This window comes from Megalobrama amblycephala, linkage group LG14 (genome assembly GCF_018812025.1).
Source record: "Megalobrama amblycephala isolate DHTTF-2021 linkage group LG14, ASM1881202v1, whole genome shotgun sequence".
Lineage (NCBI taxonomy): Eukaryota > Metazoa > Chordata > Actinopteri > Cypriniformes > Xenocyprididae > Megalobrama > Megalobrama amblycephala.
In genome coordinates this window covers 18901159-18920881 of record NC_063057.1, presented here as the reverse complement: position 1 = coordinate 18920881, position 19723 = coordinate 18901159, and the positions used below count along the sequence as shown (strand labels likewise).

Sequence of the window (19723 nt, the reverse complement as noted above, 5' to 3'; positions counted from 1 at the left end):
ACATTTCAGAAACAAACTAGCGCAAGTACTGTACATAAACATGAGAATGCTTAGCCAGTGCATTGCAAGAATGCAGTCCTGTCAAACATACTTGTGTACACTCTTGCAGTGTGGTCACATTTACCTTTATATGGCGAATTGCAGTCATTTCAATAGGAAGCCATGCGATTTGGAATTTTGCCTGAGGGAAATGTTGAAGAATTTACCCAAGCGGATTTCACATTGGATTCAAATTTGTTTCACATGCAAATTTGCCACATTTTTCCAATTAAAGATGCTTGGTTTGCAGGTTACCTCTGAGTAAGTGGTGCCTCACTACACTTTTGACATTGGACCTACACAGAATTTTGCAAAAGATTTGCTAATGTGACCACAAACCATATGTTATCAGTCAAGTAGCTAGCTATAAACTAGGGCTGAAACGATTAGTCGACATTATCAACAACGTCGACAATAAAAAATTGTCGACAAATATTTTTGTTGTCGAATAATCTCTATCGCAATACTGTAATGCAGCCCTCCCGGATCCAATCCAATAAAAGAAGTCAACGCTTTGGAGAGCATAGTGCAAACGAAGTCGAACCCGTGAAATGTGGGAGATTAACATAGCATAATCATAACAAACATAATGTTTAGCATAACTACAGAATACTGTCATGCAGGGCCACCAACTCTCATTCAAACTCATTGTTCTCACGCCACACGTTTATTTTCTCACACAGTGAAAGATGCATCGCAGAGCAAAGAGGACACAGACAACGCACCGACAGATCAGGTTACTTTTGATATAAAACTAAGTCTAAGCTTTTAAATTCAGTCAATATTACTACGGGATTCAAACAATACTTGTGGTGGTGACGCTGTTTAACGTTGTGTGGCAGATCGCTGTAACACCTCGGTTCAAGCGGCATGTGAACCTATTCCTCTATTACAGCGCGAAATAAACATGAATGAACTTCAAAAAGTACTTACTGAACTTACTGAAATGAATCCATCTCTATTGTAATCACTTAATCGGAGTTTTAACCGCAGAAAGAAGTCAATAAAACTTGCAAACAAATATATCACACAAAATGTAACATTTACCTCAGGAAAGCCATTCAATGACCATAAACTCGATAGTTTGTGTGTGTGTGTATATATATATATATATATATATATAATATGTGTGTATATGTATGTTGTTGTTTCATTTTTCAAAAAACTCCACATAATTACATTATATTTTTTTAACCTGAAGGATATTGGTCTATTCAGTTGGCTTGAAAATTATTAAAAATACACTTTTAAAAGCAGAAGTGATTTCCTTGTTTTATTTACTAGTTAAAGTACTGTATAACTCAATATTTTAACTAATTGCTAAAGTAGAATAATCAAACAAAGCTTACCTGTGGTCACACTGAAAAAAGTAACACATATTTGTTTTGCGATATATTGCCTTTTTTGTGAAATTAAGCTTGAGAAGCATTCACATACTTTTTTAAAGTATGATTTGGGCTTTTACCTTGGAGGTAAGATATTAAACTATAACATTTCATAACAAATGGACACTGTTTTGCTTTAGGGCATTTTCACACCTATATTTGTTCCAAAACAGGGACTCTCTCTGGATCTCCCAGCGCTGTCTATAGAAGTGTTGAGCCACACTATACCAAAGACTATAGAATAACACAAGACATGTCACTAGTATTGTTTTGAATGGGAGAAAGTGTAACGCGCAATATGGCGGAATAAGTCCCGCCTTCAAAATAAGAGCCAATCGCCGACTGGTAAAGTCATCGCGTCACTGCAGCGGCCGTTAGAAGCACTGGTTTCTATAGAAACAGTCAGACTCGCGACTCCGAAATGAGGCACAAGAGACGCGCATTTAGGTCTGCACATGCGCATTAGCTTGATCCAGCCTAAAAGTTTTTTTTTGTCATGATTCGAGCGTTTGGAAAAAAAATTATGAGACAGTTGTTGTCAGATTTCATTGGTGATTTCAAATATGAAATTTAATGGCAAACAGCTTTAGAGAATTTGATGTTTCCCCATTCAAAGAGATAGGAGCTGCATGATGCTCAGGATGCCTGAGAAGCGTTTCAAAGATGGCCGCCGAGTGAAATGACTTGTCTTAAAGGGACTTTGACTATACGAATGTTGTAATGCAGCAGAGCGGCTTCGTCAGGACAGCATTCTCGCACAGAGAAGTGTAGTTACACATCATTTTAAGATGAAGAGGTACTCTTTTGGTTTTCAACTGTGATAACTAATGTGCTCACTCACAAAATCACTCACGAACCGCCCCAGCATTTGTTTGCAATCAGTCCGCGACCACCGATTGTTTTGGTGCGGATCCCAGCATGATTGCTGTGTTCACATATGCCTAAACGAATCAAACCAAGAGGGAAAACGCACCAGGTTCTGAAACAAACGCTCAGGTGTGAAAGCACCCTTAGATCACATTTATAACATTAAATTACCAGTTTATCTGCAATCCATTACATTTTCTGCATCTAAACCTGGCTTACTTGAATTTGTAAAGCCTATTGTTGGAGAATGCCTTACTGCTGTTTAACCATGTTTTATGTCATTTTACTAAAACTATTGAAGAACCGAAACTAAAAAGTCTTTTTCCCCCCTTTATTTTAATAGGTCTATCAATACATGCATGAAACGATAACAGTGAATGGATGTCCAGAGTATCAAGCACGTGCCACAGCTAAGGTATGTCTGAGTTTATTTATTTCCACATCACCTACCCTGTGTTTCTGTACTACACTCACAGCATAATTATATCTGCTAAACTAATAACAGCCCTTTTCTGACATTTAATGAGCAATAAGAAGAAATACATTAGCTAAGAACATTTTCAAATGTTTCTCCGCAAACTGTCTTGATTTGATAAACAATCAGCAATTAGCCAGACCTGCATGCAGACGCTTGCCAGTTGCTCTTCAGGAACGGCATTCATTCAAATTCATACTGTGTGAAGAGTGCGCTCTTGTGAGAAAGAGAGGAGACATAAAAAGGGTGGGGTGGGGGGGGGTGCCTTGCTGAATCTTTAATGGGAGAATTACAGCCACACCAGAATACTGGTTTCTTTAGGGATGGGTCACAATCCCCATGGTACTTTTGCCCTATGTATCAGTCACTGTGGCATGCCAGATGTCTTAGATTGACTTTTGACAAGAAACACACCTTTAAATATGTCTCTTAAGACTCCTTGTTCTGTTCCATTCCTGTTTTATTACATTGTATTTTGAGAATCCAGACCCTGATTGGCCGAACCTGAAACTAGCCTAATTATAGAGGGTTCTTTAAGACTGATTAGTCGACTAGCCATTCAGGCAAATCACCAACTGGATGATTATGAAAATATGTATTTATGCGCATCCCTACATCGCCTACAGGGATATACACCAATCGGCCAAATGCGAGAACCCTGCCAGTTAAAGGCCAAACTGCTGTCCAGAAAGTTCCGCCCACCATCTCTCTCTGCATGGATGCACAGACCAGCAGACTCATGCACAGTTACACTGTTAGACACAATGTGCCAAGCGATGAATGGCAAGCGAGACAGAAAATACAAAGCACGCTTGGATGCTACAAAGGATGCTGAGCAGTACCCTGCAATACCTTTTTTGAATTGTTCAATAGGCTGCTCTTGTGGGTGTTGTTGTAATTGTGTCTTGATCCCAATTAGGCTTGTGTTAAGAGTAATAGTCTATTAATTATGCAAATCCAAGTAAAAACAAAAGACTTTCCTAGTTATTGAGGATGTTCTTTGTATTTCAATATCTGAAATGTTAAAGGATTAGTTCACTTCTGAATGAAAATTTCCTGATAATTTACTCACCCCCATGTCATCCAAGATGTTCGTGTCTTTCTTTCTTTGGTCAAAAAGAAATTAAGGTTTTTGAGGATTCTTCTCCATCTGGACTTCTGTGGGGTTCAACGAGTTGAAGGTCCAAATTACAGTTTCAGTGCAGCTTCAAAGGGCTCTATACAATCCCAGATGAGGAATAAGGGTCTTATCTAGTGTAACGATCTGTCATTTTCTAAAAAAAAAAAAAATTAGTTTACTTTTTAACCACAAATGCTCGTCTTGCACTGCTCTTTGCTTTGTAGACACTGGACAAAGCGTTACCTTTCCAACATGATTAAGTAATGCGTGGCGCATTGCAGAGTTAGTGCAAGATGAGTATTTGTGGTTAAGAAGTATATCAATTTTTATTTTTATTTTTTTTAGAAAATGGCCAATCGTTTCACTAGATAAGAAGACCCTTATTCCTTGCACTGAAACTACAATTTGGACCTTCAACCTGGTGAACCCCACGGAAGTCCACTATATGGAGAAGAATCCTGGAATGATTTCCTCAAAAACCTTAATTTCTTTTCAACTGAAGAAAGACGTGAACATCTTGGATGACATGGGGGTAAGGAAATTTTCAAGACATTTTCATTCAGAAGTGAACTCCTTTAAACTGTCTGAGATGCACACAAAAATGAATGCATTTTAAATGTGTAATATTATGAGAAATTGAATTTTACTTGATCTTTACTTTTACTTGATTCAAATGAAAGACTTTGATGTACTATGAAACTGACAGTTGAAGAAATGAAAACCACCTCCCTAGTCCAAAAAGACCATTGCTGAACATGTCCGCCCGCATTTACACATTAAAGGGTTAGTTCACCCAAAAATGAAAATAATGCACCAAAAAAATAAAATAACGACTTATATAGTGATGGCCGATTTCAAAACACTGCTTCATGAAGCTTCAGAGAGTTATGAATCAGCATTATGAATCAGCGGTTCGGAGCGCCAAAGTCACGTGATTTCAGCAGTTTGGCGGTTTGAGACGCGATCCGACTCATAATTCAACACAAAAGATTCATAACGCTCCGAAGCTTCATATTGAACCACTGTACTCACATGAACTGATTTAAATAAGTTTTTAGTACATTAATGGATCTTGAGAGAGGAAATGTCATTACTGTCTAAGCAGGCCACACTAAGCCATCAGATTTCATCAAAAAATATCTTAATTTGTTTTTCGAAGATGAACGAAGGTCTTACGGATGTGGAACGGCATGAGGGTGAGGAATAAATTACATTATTTTCATTTTTGGGTGAACTAACTTTAAAGAAGCCTATATTTTGGGTGAACTAACTTTAAAGAAGCCTATATTTTGGGTGAACTAACTTTAAAGAAGCCTATATTTTGGGTGAACTAACTTTAAAGAAGCCTATATTTGTCCACCTAGTCACGCTAAGTAACAAGAAGGAAGAAGGATAGATACCATTCATAATGCAAGAAGAAGATGCCTTTATTCCAGTTATATTCCAGGTATATAACTAAGAGTAATGTGTCCTTAAAGTGGGGTTGTAAATATCGTAATTACGAGTTCCAAGCACATAAATGACAGAACACGTTTGCATTTAAAATTGGAAAGCTCGGAATTCTAGATGAGTTGCCGAGTTGTGATGTTGGAAGGGTGTGTTGATTTGAAAAGAGATCAGTGAGAGGAAAGCAGGCCTGTAGTGCATTATAATTAATGATTTTGCAAGTTATTTTAATTTTAAATGCTGTATTTCAATCATTTTGAGGTGTAGTGTACAGAACAACTTATAGACAACAAGTGTGAAGTTAATCACTTGAATTGAACAAAAATTTAGTTTTGATATCATATATAAATACATAATAGAACTGAATAATTTTCATTATTTTGAATTGAAATGTATGTATTTGGGTATATTGTTCACAATATAATTATTTTGTTTTGTTTAGGTTACTTCCACATTATGTTTATGTCTTAAAAGCATGACGTGTCGTAATAACAAATGCCCGACAAGGAGGTACGAGTTTTCCAAGGTGCATTTGAGGGCAGCATAATAAGATGTGGGGAGAAGTTTGCAAAATGCTGTGTTGTTGCTGGCTGCACAAGAGGCTCTGAATAACATTTGTAGGGCAAGTGACTAAAGAATATTTTTAACACTACTTCTCAATTTCATTAAGAAAATGGCAGATGCTTTACAATGTCATACTTTGTTCCAGCCCACTTAAGGATATCTACTCAATATTTGAAAATCACCCATTAATTTCTCTAGAACATTCTTTAAAGCTTGTGGGAGTGAGTAACAGTAACCAAGGGGGCAATAAGTGCAAAACAACCTTGACTAACATTATAAGTAGGCCTTTAGGGGAAATTTAAAATGAAAAACAAATTTATGACCTTAATATTTAATTAGACCCACATCCTGTCATCGCTGAAGGACACGTTTCAAAGGTGACGTATATTTAGGTATTATGGTTTTATGATCTAAAATGATTTTCCTCTGCTTAATCTGTCGATTGGTTGGCAATTCATGCACAGCCAACGCTTTCAGAATTTTTATGAATTAATGTCCTTGTCATTGATTTAGAGTTGTATTACAATTTCAATAGCAACTGCTATTTTAGACTCTGTTGCAGTTATTGTCAGATTTTGATTTCAACATAATGAAAACAATGAAAGCAATAACTTTAACTGATAGTATGGCTCATTTGAGTGGTGTTGTAATAATATGGAGCTATACTGTAGCAATGGCATACAGAAAACAGCAGCACTTACTGTAATTAGTATGCTCAGTGAGCAGGTCTTGCAAGATGAGCAGAATTAGCATATCAATTAAAGTTCTAATGCAGGATGTAAATTACAAAAGTCTTAGAGTGCCTCAAAGCACCTCACTTGGTCACTTTGAAAAGTTACTACAGGTTTCGAAACGCATATTGGACTCAAATCACTAGCAAAAGGGCAATTAGCATGTGTGAGCAGCTTGCTTCTGCATGCCGTTGGGACAGTTTTCAATCGATGGCACATAAATAGGATGAAGAACAGCTGTAAAAGCCCCAGTTATCCTTTGGGATCCCCTGCAGCAATTGTCAATGAGCTCCAGTCGGCTACTCCAGGATTTTTTTTTTTTTTTTCATCTATACGCCAAGTGCATTCTGAGTACATTGCTGATGTAAATGTTAAGAGCCAATATTCATTACCAATGGAGATTTTTTGTCAAGCCTGTGTAATTATTTAAGATGTCATTTGTAAGGCTTACAGTGGGCTTGAATGGGCCATTGCTCAGAATATTGTCAATACTACTGGGTTATCTGATGTCCTATAATTCTTTCAGTTGGCATAAAATGGTTAGGTCACCCATTACAATTCAGTCTTTTTTTTACTCACCTTTATGTCATTCCAGACCCATATGCTGTTATTTTTCTGTGGAACACAAAAAGAGAAATTCTGAAAAATGTTCATGCTGCTCTATTCCAGACAATGAAAATTAATAGAGGTGAAAAAAAAAACACGTGCTGTCGAATCGTTCTACGTCAGAGCGCCGACTCTAAGCTGAACAGGTGAGCAGCAGGACACATGCGTGTGATGCTGATCCAGGAGCCAGCCAATACTGATTCGACGTTCTGACGTAAAACCCGGAAGCCTGCACGGTCTATACAACGGCAAAAAAGTGAAAAAGTACGAAAAAGTGTACAAAAAGTACGCACAAAAAGTACTCTCAGCGCTTCGTAACATGAACCACTGTAGTCATGTTGACTATTTTAACGATTTTTTTAATACTTTTCTGAACCTTGATTGTGGTAATTACATTGCTTTCTATGGGGGGTTTTAAAAAACTCATCAAAAATATCTTAATTTGTGTTCCGAAGATGAATAAAGGTCTTACGGGTTTGGAACAACATGAGTGTAACTGATGACAGAAATTTCATTTTTGGGTGAACTAACCCTTTAATATCAGTGTCAGGTAAGATATTTGTCTAGATGTTTCTGCTCACTTATGTGGGTTTATTATAAACAGCCACTTCTCATGAGAAATTTATTTAAATTTTAATAATAAATTAAAGTTATAAGTAATTTCCTGTTTCACAGGACAGTAAATGCAACGCAAATTTTTTTTTTTTGTTCAGTTACATTTATTTATTTTTTATAATTTAATAATTTGCTTGTAATAAACACTTGGGCTATAAAAATGGGCTACAAAAATGTTGTTGGTTTTTTTAAAGAACAACTAAGATCAAATAAAAACGCTTTACAGCACCTACACTTCTCGCACCTATGATGTGTTTTAATTAGGGCTGTCAATCGATTAAAAATTTTAATGTAATTAATTACATGCTCTGTGATTAATTAATCTAAATTAATCGCATACATAATTTTTGCTATGAAAGTATTAAATATTTCAATTCAAATGAATCAATGAATAATCAGCATTAGTGACATTAAAGTTCAAAAACTCTTTTATTATTATTTTCACTTTTCAAATAATGGCCATAACAATCAACAATATGACCTAATATGCTAAGGAAATAAATTCAAAAGTGCTTCAGGAAGATTTGATGATGTGTGCCGTAACACCAAGGTAAATGTGATTGTTAACTGACGTCCAGTGATTTACATGTTAAGTCAATGCAAAGACGCGAATAGACATCCTGCAGCGCGAATTGAGCGTTTCGGGCGTTTGACGCGCGTAACGCGTGATTCGTGCGAAACACATAAAGGAGCAGGAGAGCCCCTCTCATGATGCGAATTCGCGTCTGTTGTGAAGTGAATTTCACGAGCGAATGAAGCGAGTAAACTCAAAATGTCCATGCGTCCAACTACACATGAATAGCGCGTTTTATTCGCGCAAGTCGCGTATGGTGTGAACAGTCGAATGGTGGCTAGAACGGCTCCAGGTTTAAAGGTCAATACGGTATGGATTAATCTGCGTTATTTTTTTTAACGCGTTATTTTTTCTCAGATTAATTAATCGAAATTAACGCCTTATTTTGACAGCCCTAGTTTTAATGAATTACTTATAACTGTCCATGATAGTTCTGTCATTAGGTACTCGCCCTCATGTCTTCCCAAACCCGTAAGACCTTCGTTCATCTTCGGAACACAAATTAAGATATCGTCGCTTCATAACATAAGTTTGAACCACTGTAGTCACATATTTTTAACAATGTCTTTACTACCTTTCTGGACCTCAAAAGGTACAGTGACATTGCTGCCTATGTGTGGTTCAGAAACCCTTGGATTTCATCAAAAATATCTTAATTTGTGTTCCGAAGATGAACGAAGGTCTTACTTGTTTGGAATGACATGAGGGTGAGGAATTAATGACAGAAATTTCATTTTTGTAAAATAATCAAAATAAATAAATAAATAAAACCAGTGTGTAAATATTGGCGATTTTTATTTTTGGGTGAACTTACATTTAATTAGCAAGAAGCATGCCATCTTTTAAAATAGCAACCTGATGATTTACAAGAGTCTAGGCTTTCAAAATGTTTGTTATATATCTACTTGTGTTTTTTTCCCTCAGAGAGAATGTAGCTGTGAAGCCGAGGAACTGCATGGGAAAAGGGTGTCTTGCATGCAGAGCACTTTCACACAGCATTTTTTTTTTTTCAGTGTGAGACGAAACACTCAGACAGGGAAGGTGCTGTTCTTTCAGTTTCAGAGATCAGAAAACTGCTTGGTTTGCCATTTGGGAATCTGGCGCCTTGAAAAGTCTCTGAAAATCCTTGGTGTTTTTTCTCACTGTTTCCTGTCTATGAATGCCTTAATAATGAGCACGGCCCCATAGTGCTGCACCTGTAGCTACAGTGTGGCTCAGCGTGAAGTTCTTTTGTCTTCTTTCACATTCTCCATCTCCTGGTGTTTGCGCCTGGCTAACAAGCTCTGAAGTCTCAGGAATTCAGATGATAATGCAGGCAGCTGTGCAGGTTATCAGATGTGGTTTCTCTTACTGCAAAATTTACAGCACAAATAGAACATATTGAGATATTTGGGCTGTGAAAAAACTTTCAGAGATGCACTACATGACCAGAGGTGTGTAGACATCCGGACATCTTCCCTTTGCCAACATATCAGCTTCCTGTGTTCAGGCGCATTGTTGGCACGTTACTATTTTGAGGCAACTGAAATAGACTGAGCCATTGACCAACTAAAACCTGGTTTAAAGTCAATGGCGCGATATTTGTTTTGTTATTTAAAGAGTGCATTAGTAATATGCACCTATAGGTGGGTGCACAACGCACATACACTCTGCTTATTACACACACACAGAAATGCTCAGCAGGACACAAACATGCCAAATATTAAAAATAAAAGGATTACAATGTAAAAGATTATTATTGTGTGCATAAATATAAATATGCTTTGGTGGAATCTGACTTTTTCTGTAAAAGGTCTTCTCGCTAGAGAAGTGTTCAGTTTTTCCGCTTGCAAATTCCGCCATGTAAATAGTGAATCCGCCATGGCGTGAGCGCAACTGGCTTTTAAAGGGAAAAGGAGATGAGACTCTGACTGGTTTATTGCATGTCCAAAACACACCCATGACTCATTAGGAGAATACGGACAGGGTTGGGGAGTAACGGAATACATGTAACGGCATTACATAAATCAGGATACAAAAATCCAGTAACTGTAATTTGTGAAAATTACGTCAAAAAATTTTGTTATCAGATTACAGTTACATTTTGAAAAAAGGGGGAATATTATCAGGATTACAATGGTTTCATTTAAAACTAAATAAATCATTATTTTGCCATAATAACACCATAGTAAGCGCTGCTTGATTATACAGTAGTTCCTTGTTCTGTTGCCAGTGATGACTCACGTGAGCCACCCACTGCTGCATGCGCAAATAACACCCGTCTACAATCTTGAAACATTGCTGCCTGCGAGGAAAACGCTTTCAATTCATGGAAATTTCGCTGCTATTTTGTTTTCAAAGAAGAAAATGCAAGCATGGTTGTACAGTGCAAACTCTGCCTTCCAGCTACGAAAAAAAGTTCTGTAATACCACCATGTAGCCACTAGATCTAGCCCTTTACATATATACACATATTCAGGGCTGCGTATTCCCAAGTTGTGGAAATGAGACATGATTGCTTAGTTTTAGTAGGTTTTAAAGTAACCAAAATGCTAAACATTAAAATTAAAGCAGAACAAACATGAACAGAAATGTTTAATCTGAGCTTGTTCAGTTTGGTTATGATCTGATGTCACTTTTATAAGCCTAAAAACTTTTTTAAGCTCTAAATAACAACAACTATTTCAGACCCCTTTGACCCATTTCTTCTTCCTTTTATATATATGACCTTGAAGTACGTTACGTTACTGAATACTTTTTTTATGAAGTCATTTTGTCACTGTAATGAAATACATTTTTAAAGTAACCCTCCCAAGCCTGAATAGGGACAACCCTTTTAGACCATTTTTCCCATCCTTAAACTAGCAAAAGAGGATTCGGACGCGCCCTAAGTGCACTTGCACCATGTGCTTCAGACCATGCTCTTAGATCGTTAAAATAGGGCCCAAAGTCTTTGTAAAGCCAATGTGGAGATGTTTAATTTGGCTTTTAAGAACGTAGTTGTAATTGGAAGCTAGGTGTGTATATTGGGTTTAGAGCCAAATAATGAGAAAAAAACAAATTGCATATCATAGCTATGTAGATGGCATCCAGATTTACCTAGCCCTATCCCCTAATGACTACAGCCCCATTGACTCCCTGTGCCAATGCATTGATGAAATTAAAAATTGAATGTGCCAAAACTTCCTTCAGTTAAAGGTCCTGTTTTTCGTGGTTTTTTGAAGCTTTGATTGTGTTTATAGTGCGCAATATAACATGTGTTCATGTTTCGCGTTTAAAAAAACACAGTATTTTTCACATAATTTATCTGTATACCGCTGTTTCCACTGTCATAAAAACGGGCTGATGACTTCCTTGTTCTATGAAGTCCCTCCTTCAGAAATACGTAACGAGTTCTGATTGTGCCAGCGGTTCCTGTGTTGTGATTCGACAGCAGCTTAGCGAACCTTGCCCGGAAAGGTCACGCCTCTTACCATAACGTGGAGATGCACGCGCTCAGTGTTATTGTAAACATGTCTTTAATTTTACCCTATCAATTTGAGCCAGAATCAGACCCGGTGATTGGACTGCTGCGGGATGAAAATAACAGCGTTTTGACGACATGGCGACAAACACACTCTACAAACGCAACTCTTGTGTATTCCTGTGGGTGGAGGTTTTAGTGACGTCATTAAAGAAGGAAGTAGAGGGATGTAGTCCAAACTGGCCGTTCGATGTAGGCGACTTCTGTTAAATAAAATATCTCGCTTGGCATTGAACTTTGAGCTTTAAAATTTTACAGATTTTATTTATACTCTAACAACAACATTACACACTAACTAAAGTTTGAAACATGGGATCACGAAGAACGGGACTTTTAAACAAAGACAAAACTGAAGTCATTGCATTTTGAAACAAAGATGAAGTTCTCAAGGTGAACGCATACCTTCACTTTAGGGGTCAAACATCAAAAAATCAAGTCAGGAATCTTGGTGTGATTTTGGAATCAGACCTTAGTTTCAGTTGCCACATAAAAGCAATACTTCGTCAATAGTTTGTCAGCTTTGGCTTGGTGTGTTCCTGCCTTTAGAGAAACTTGTTCATTCTTTCATCACCAGCAGGGTGGATTATTGTAATGGACTCCTCAGTGGCCTTTCCAAAAAGACCATAAGACAGCTGCAGCTCGTACAGAATGCTGAGTAGAACCAGAAAATATGAATATATCACACCAGTCCTCAGGTCCTTGACCTGGCTTCCAGTTGCATTTAGAATTGATTTTAAAGTACTGTTACTTGTTTATAAATCACTCAATGGCCTAGGACCTCAATACAGGGCAGATATGTTCATAGAATATAAATCTAACAGATCACTAAGATCAATAGGATCACATCAGTTAGAAATACCAAGGGTTCGCTCTAAACAAGGAGAGTCTGCTTTTAGCTGTTATGCTAGCCGCAGCTGGAACCAGCTTCCAGAAGAGATCAGATGTGCTCCAACAGTAGCCACATTCAAATCCAGACTCAAAACACATCTGTTTAGCTGTGTATTTACTGAATGAGCACTGTGATACCTCCAAACTGATTTTTTTTATTTTTAACTGTTTTAATGCATTTTAAATCTTCAAATTTCTCTGGTAAGAGACAAAAAAGTTACAATGGGGAGTGATCCATGATGGTTGAAACTCTGTGGTCTCTGTGGAGAAGTCCAACAGATTATTTAGGCGCCGAAATAACCACAGACGACAACCATCATGAGGAAGTCCGAGAGTAAGAGACAAATTAAAAATTACATAGAAAATTATACTAATGATTTGGAAAAAATTGATAAACCATAGTGGTTGAGACATCTCCAGTGTGGTTAAGAGATTTATTTGACAAAAACAAAATTGAAACCGTGTGGTGAGAGTAGTGGGTATGAGTGAACCCGAGGTCAAGGACCAAATTAATTAGTGGTGACTGGAGGGTCAGTCCTAGAGCTCTTCCTGGCCGATTTTAGGTGAAAAATCTGATCTATTGGAGACACCCAACAGATTATTTAGGAGGTGAGAGAAAACCACAGAGAAAGACAGCCAATATGGGGAAGAGACAAATTAAAAATACATAGAACTATTCTGACTGAAACTCTCTGACTTTTCAGACAGGGGTATTCTCTGCTTTTTTGTTACTTTTATTTCCTATGCATTAGATTTTTATTCTTTTGTATTTGTTTCCTTTTCATGTAGAGCACTTTGAATTACCATTGTGCATGAAATGTGCTATATATTGGCCCTTGAATATCAATCCACCTTAAAGTGTTTCTATAGAAAGGGGTCTCATGCTAATGCAGACCTTGTATAACAACCATATAACACACTAGAATTGCTGTCTTAAATGCAAAGGATATTCCTTATTCTTAGAAACATCAACTGTTACACCATGTCTACACCAGAGAAGTATGTGATTTCTGTGTCACCATATACGAAAAGTGAAAATACAATATCATCGGTCAGACAAACACACAGTCCCACTCCAAACTCATGCCATTGGTTGAGCCAATGTTGCTGTGTTGGACTGAATGAGATTCACAAACAATGTGCCACTATGTTTAGTGAAATGCCCCCATATCTTGCTTTTATTGGTAAATACCAAATGGAATAGCAGATATCCAGAGAGCAGGTGGGCTGATATATCACAACAGAAAAGATACATTATGTATTAAAGGTTTTGTTCACACAAAAATGAAAATTATTTCATCACTCACCATCATTCAAACTCATTAAACTTTGATTCGTTTTTGGAACACAAACAAAGATATTTACCATATTTGATGTGTTCTATGTGTGTGTATGTGTTCATCAAAGTCTGTTCATCAAACAAAGTGAATTTGCCTATTTCTTAAGACTTCAGACAGGATTAAACCACACAATTCATCACTTTAACTAAGCTGTTTATAGATATTTCATATTATCTTGTTAATCAGGCTTGATGATATATTGATCTATCTACATTTCTCATTCATGTTTCACATTTACTGACACTTTCAACTCTTTGGTTCCCACCAGGCAACAGTGGCGGCATTCGCAGCCAGCGAGGGTCATTCTCACCCAAGGGTGGTGGAGCTGCCCAAGACAGAGGAGGGGCTTGGCTTCAACGTGATGGGTGGAAAAGAGCAGAACTCACCGATCTACATCTCCCGCATCATCCCTGGGGGCGTGGCTGAGAGGCATGGTGGTCTTAAGAGAGGTGACCAACTCCTGTCCGTCAATGGAGTGGTGAGTTGCCAGGGATGTTCCAGTTATGCATGGCCTTTTGTACTCTGTTACTCTGTAAAATGAATATGCACATGTAGTTTAAGGACATATTACCATAATAAAATGTACACAAGACTTTTAAAGCGAAGGCACTTAAACTTTACTAAATATAAATTGGTTGTTTACACAATGGCAAGAAAATTAACAGGATGCATAATTCGATGGAACCTAACAAACTGGAAATAATGAGCAAAAGACATGAGGGTATTAACTCAAAATTAATTGAAGTTAGTTTTTTAACCACCTTCTAAGAATATACACATTTCTGTTCTTGTATAGAACAGGATGGAAAGTTTAAGACAAATCAAATAATTTCACTTTTTTGAGGATGATGTCATCACTTTGATTTTATACCAACTGATATTATTAACATGCAGGATGGAAAGTGGAAACCTATTAACTTCTTAATAAGTTGCCAATTTTCCAAGTTAGAAGATCAGTAAATTGCAACGGGAACATCCCATTAAATTAAAGTAGTAAACTACTTAAAATTAATTTCTGAATGAATTTTGAACACATGACATTGCCAGGTGGAGTAGGGGAAACAACTTAAGTGTTTGTGCAACAAAAATAATTTAAAACATGTTATGAGATCATTGTCTAGCTGTGTTGAGCTGTCACATAAGATGCCTTCATGCTGGAGGGCCCAGTGGCTTTTTAATCGATACAGATCAGTTTGGGCTGAAGTGAGATTATTACAGCAGAAAGATTTTTACATTGATCTCAATGAACAAACATTTCCAACAGTCTACAAGGCTGATCCCATCATGGAGTAATATGCTAATAAATCAATTTTTGTAGCTGTTATTATCTCAGACCCATTAGAGACCAATTTCTCTAATCTTTCATTTCACTTAGGCTAAGCTTGACATTTTAAAATTCTAAAATTGGACAAATAAGACAGGAAGCTTACAGCAGGACTCTATCTAAAACTGAAAAGGACAGATTTCAAAAGACTTTATCTTTTCATAATTCACAGTAAATGTTTAAAACGTGTCTGACTGCAGCCAGACGAGAATGAATCTTTGACTGAATCCAAATGAATCTTTCAGTAAAAAAGCTGTCAAATCTTATGAAGTCACTGCTGCAAGAAAGTCTTTTGAAGCCAGTTTCTTTGCTCTTCTGTGCCGACATTCCAGTTTGTTACAATTTTATTACTTGAAGGAGTAATTGAAGTTTATAGAAACTAATGTCCACTGCTTACTCGCTCGAAAATGACAGAGGATCCATTTGATTTCATTTGCGTCAAAGATTGTAAAGGAAGGCATTTTGTGACAGCATTTGAGAAGCAATTTCTCATTAAACCAAACATGTTTACGGTTCCTGAGCTAATAGGAAATTAATGGCTCTTTTGTGCCAAAATGTAATTGAATGTTCATCACCGTGGAGCATTTTCTAGTGCAGTTTTGAGCTGACAAAAACTATGAGTTTGGATACAATAAAGTTCCAGTCACCATTAACAAACCATTGAATGTGCCAAGAGAGATGACGCATTTCGGTCCTTTAATTTAGATGAAATGAACAACAGATTGCTCAGAAAATCTGACCACTGAATTATTTTCCTCAGAGTGTCGAGGGTGAACACCACGAGAAGGCTGTGGAGTTACTGAAAGCAGCCAAGGACAGTGTCAAACTGGTGGTGCGTTACACCCCTAAAGTCCTGGAGGAGATGGAGGCGAGGTTCGAGAAGCTCCGCACCGCTCGCAGGCGCCAGCAGCAGCAGCTGCTTATGCAGCAACAGCAGCAGCAAAACCTGGCCGCCCAGCAGAACCACATGTCGTAGGTGAGGCTTTTCATTGCTTTAAGGGTAACAGGACCTCAACCGGGTGGCACAAGGAGAGGTAGCTGCCCCACCAACCCTTGAGGCCTGTGGGAGATTTGGTACTGCATGCTGCCTGTCACCAGTGGAACGTTATTCTGAAAACAGACAACTATTGTGTCTGAGACTCAGCTGTTATGTCATAATGTGAGATAATGAATCAATTGAACAAGCTGGAAAGGAGTGCTGATGACATTACAGACTGAGCTCAATAAAAAGGGTTCTCTTATCAGCAGTTGTCCAGCCATTTAAGGATCACATTTAAAGGACTTTCAAGGGGAAATTAATAACTATTTAGATGTGAAATCAATCTTTTTTTTATTACAGCACATAAAGGGGCCTTTTAAGTATGCAAATCTCACTGATGGGACCATTTGTTTCAGTAATGCTTTAAGTTAAAGGCATAGTTCACCCAAAAATGAAATTCTGTCATCATTTACTCACCCTCATATCATTCCAAATCTGTATGACTTTCTTTCTTCAGTGGAACACAAAAGAAGATATATTGAAAAATGTCTCAGTGGTCAATGGAGTCCAGTGTTGTTTGGACCACAGTGTTCCTCAAAACATCTTCTTTTGTGTAGAAGAAAGTAATCAGGTTTGGAACAACATGAGGGGGAATGAATGATGACAGAATTTTTGATTGAACTATTCTTGAGCCAGCAATAGCCGCTTTTCCACCACTGGGCCAAACCATTGTCGTTGCTTAATTTTCTACTGTGTGGCTAATAACGGAGACCTTTAGAATGTAATATAATTGTGTCAGACGTATGAGATGTAAATAGCGACTGCGTTATGGATGATGATCAGATTAATTTAATTATTAACTTGCGTTAACTTGGCTCAAATAGCATGCGTGGACAGTAACAGAGCAACTGGTAGCCAAGCAACAGACATGTGACCAATCCTGAGTGGCGACATCACCACACGCATTCTATAAGCACAGTTCAGCAGGGGTTTCCAACCGTGCCGAGAATTCCGGGCCAAGAAGTGCGGTTTGTAATCGTGCAGTGCCGAACCAAGCTCAAGTAGAAATATAACGGGAACCATATATTTATATACACCGATCAGGCATTATTTGTCAGTTGTCAACATTATGACCACTGACAAATGAAGTGAATAACACTGATTATCTCTTCATCACAGCACCTGTTAATGGGTGGGATACATTTTGTCCTCACAGTTGATGTGTTAAAAGCAGGAAAAATGGGCAAGTGTAAGGTTTTGAGCGATTTTGACAAGGGCCAAATTGTGATGGCTAGACGACTGGGTCAGAGCATCTCCAAAACTGCAGCTCTTGTGGGGTGTTCCCGGTCTGCAGTGGTCAGTATCTATCAAAAGTGGTCCAAGGAAGGAACAGTGGTAAACCGGCGACAGGGTCATGGGCGGCCAAGGCACATTGATGCACGTGGGGAGCAAAGACTGGCCCGTGTGGTCTTATCCAACAGACGAGCTACTATAGCTCAAATTGCTCAAGAAGTTAATGCTGGTTCTGATAGAAAGGTGTCAGAATACACAGTGAATCGCATTTTGTTGCATATGGGGCTGCATAGCCGCAGACCAGTCAGGGTGCCCATGCTGACCCTTGTCCACCGCCGAATGCGCCAACAGTAGGCATGTGAGCATCAGAACTGGACCATGGAGCAATGGAAGAAGGTGGCTTGGTCTGATGAATGACATTTTCTTTTACGTGGATGGCGGGGTGTGTGTGTGTCGCTCACCTGGGCAACACATTGCACCAGGATGACCTATGGGGAGAAGGCAAGCCGGCGGAGGCATTGGAGGCTTGGGTCCTGCCATCCATGTGGATTTTACTTTGACCACCTACCTAAGCATTGTTGCAGACCATGTACACCCTTTCATGGAAACAGTATTCCCTGGTGGCTGTGGCCTCTTTCAGCAGGGTAATGCGCCCTGCCACAAAGCAAAAATGGTTTAGGAGTGGTTTGAGGAGCACAACGAGTTTGAGATGTTGACTTGGCCTCCAAATTCCCCAGATCTCAATCCAATCAAGCACCTGTGAGATGTGCTGAACAAACAAGTCCGATCCATGGAGGCCCCTCTCGCAACTTACAGGACTTAAAGGATCTGCTGCTAACATCTTGGTGCCGGACACCCCAGCACACCTTCAGGGTCTAGTGGAGTCCATGCCTCAAAGGGTCAGGGCTGTTTTGGCAGCAAAAGTGGGACCGTTCGGTGTATATATACAGGCTTATAAAACACTGCCATTTTTTTCTATTTGGTGCTAATTGATATGCCATTGTTAGAATCATTTGTCAACTTTACATCACATATTAGCTTCTAAAACAGTGCCTCCCTTCTGTATTAAAAAGAGAAAGTATGTCATCCTTTATCACTTCCATTATCACTGTTCTGAAATCACAGCACTCTCATTATCTCAAGACGTCTTTCATCTTTGCAAATGCAATACAATAGCAGAGAATTCTATTAGTCGGAGTCTTTTCCAGACAGACCAAAGCACATCTCCTTGTATAAATGATACTCGGCCCATCTCTCGCCTCATTGCCTCCTCACACCGTAGTTAGCTCTGAGCAGCAGTATGGTTGGCAGCATTGTAACCTCGCCATAGAAACCATCCAAGCCTAAAATGAAGCTATAAGCAGTGCCGACTCAAAAACATGTCCATGTGGATACACTTCTCACAGAAGCACTGGCCTCTGTACACTTATCACCAGAGGCCTAATGGAATTCCTTGTGCATCTCTTGCTTGTGGCTAAATCCTTGGCTGTAAAATCATATGTGCTTGTGAGCTGCTGAGTATTTTTGGGACATTATGTCTGGGCAAGAGGATCATGGTGAGAGAGCTGAGCCCAGATCATCCCCTATCAAGACTGGCATGCGGACTCAACAGCAAAGCCACAGTGACCAGAGAGCGCTTTGCCAACACTAAACCACACACACACACACACACACACAAATCCATCTGAAAAACAAATAAAATCAGTTCAAGATCTATTGTAGATTGGGGGGGGGGGGGGGGGGAGGTTGGGGTTGTTAAATCATTTAACAATTAAATGCTAAATCATCTGATGAGGAAGAGTTGGAGGAGATTAGAAAATCTTTAAACTTCATGTCAGATGAGCTAAACACCAAGCTATGCTACTTGATCTGATGGATGAAGTTAAACAATTGAAGAACCTTGTGAAAGAGAAGGATAAGAAAATTGAGGGATTAGAGAGAAGGATTGATGATTTGGAACAATATACAAGAATGG

The 19723-nt window shown here is 38.5% G+C and overlaps 1 protein-coding gene across 5 annotated transcripts in view; it reads right to left on the bottom strand.

Moving 5' to 3' along the window:
* The window catches only part of acss3 (acyl-CoA synthetase short chain family member 3), a 162349-nt gene that overhangs the window by 136233 nt on the left and 6393 nt on the right, over nt 1-19723 (bottom strand). For 3 of the 5 annotated variants that reach the window (XM_048157049.1, XM_048157053.1, XM_048157051.1), the window contains one exon: nt 14539-14682. In XM_048157049.1, the coding sequence (XP_048013006.1) occupies nt 14539-14682 (144 nt within the window). Of the gene's footprint in view, nt 1-7206; nt 7243-14538; nt 14683-19723 lie in introns of those variants that run through there. The other 2 variants (XM_048157056.1, XM_048157054.1) reach the window with 2 other exon arrangements.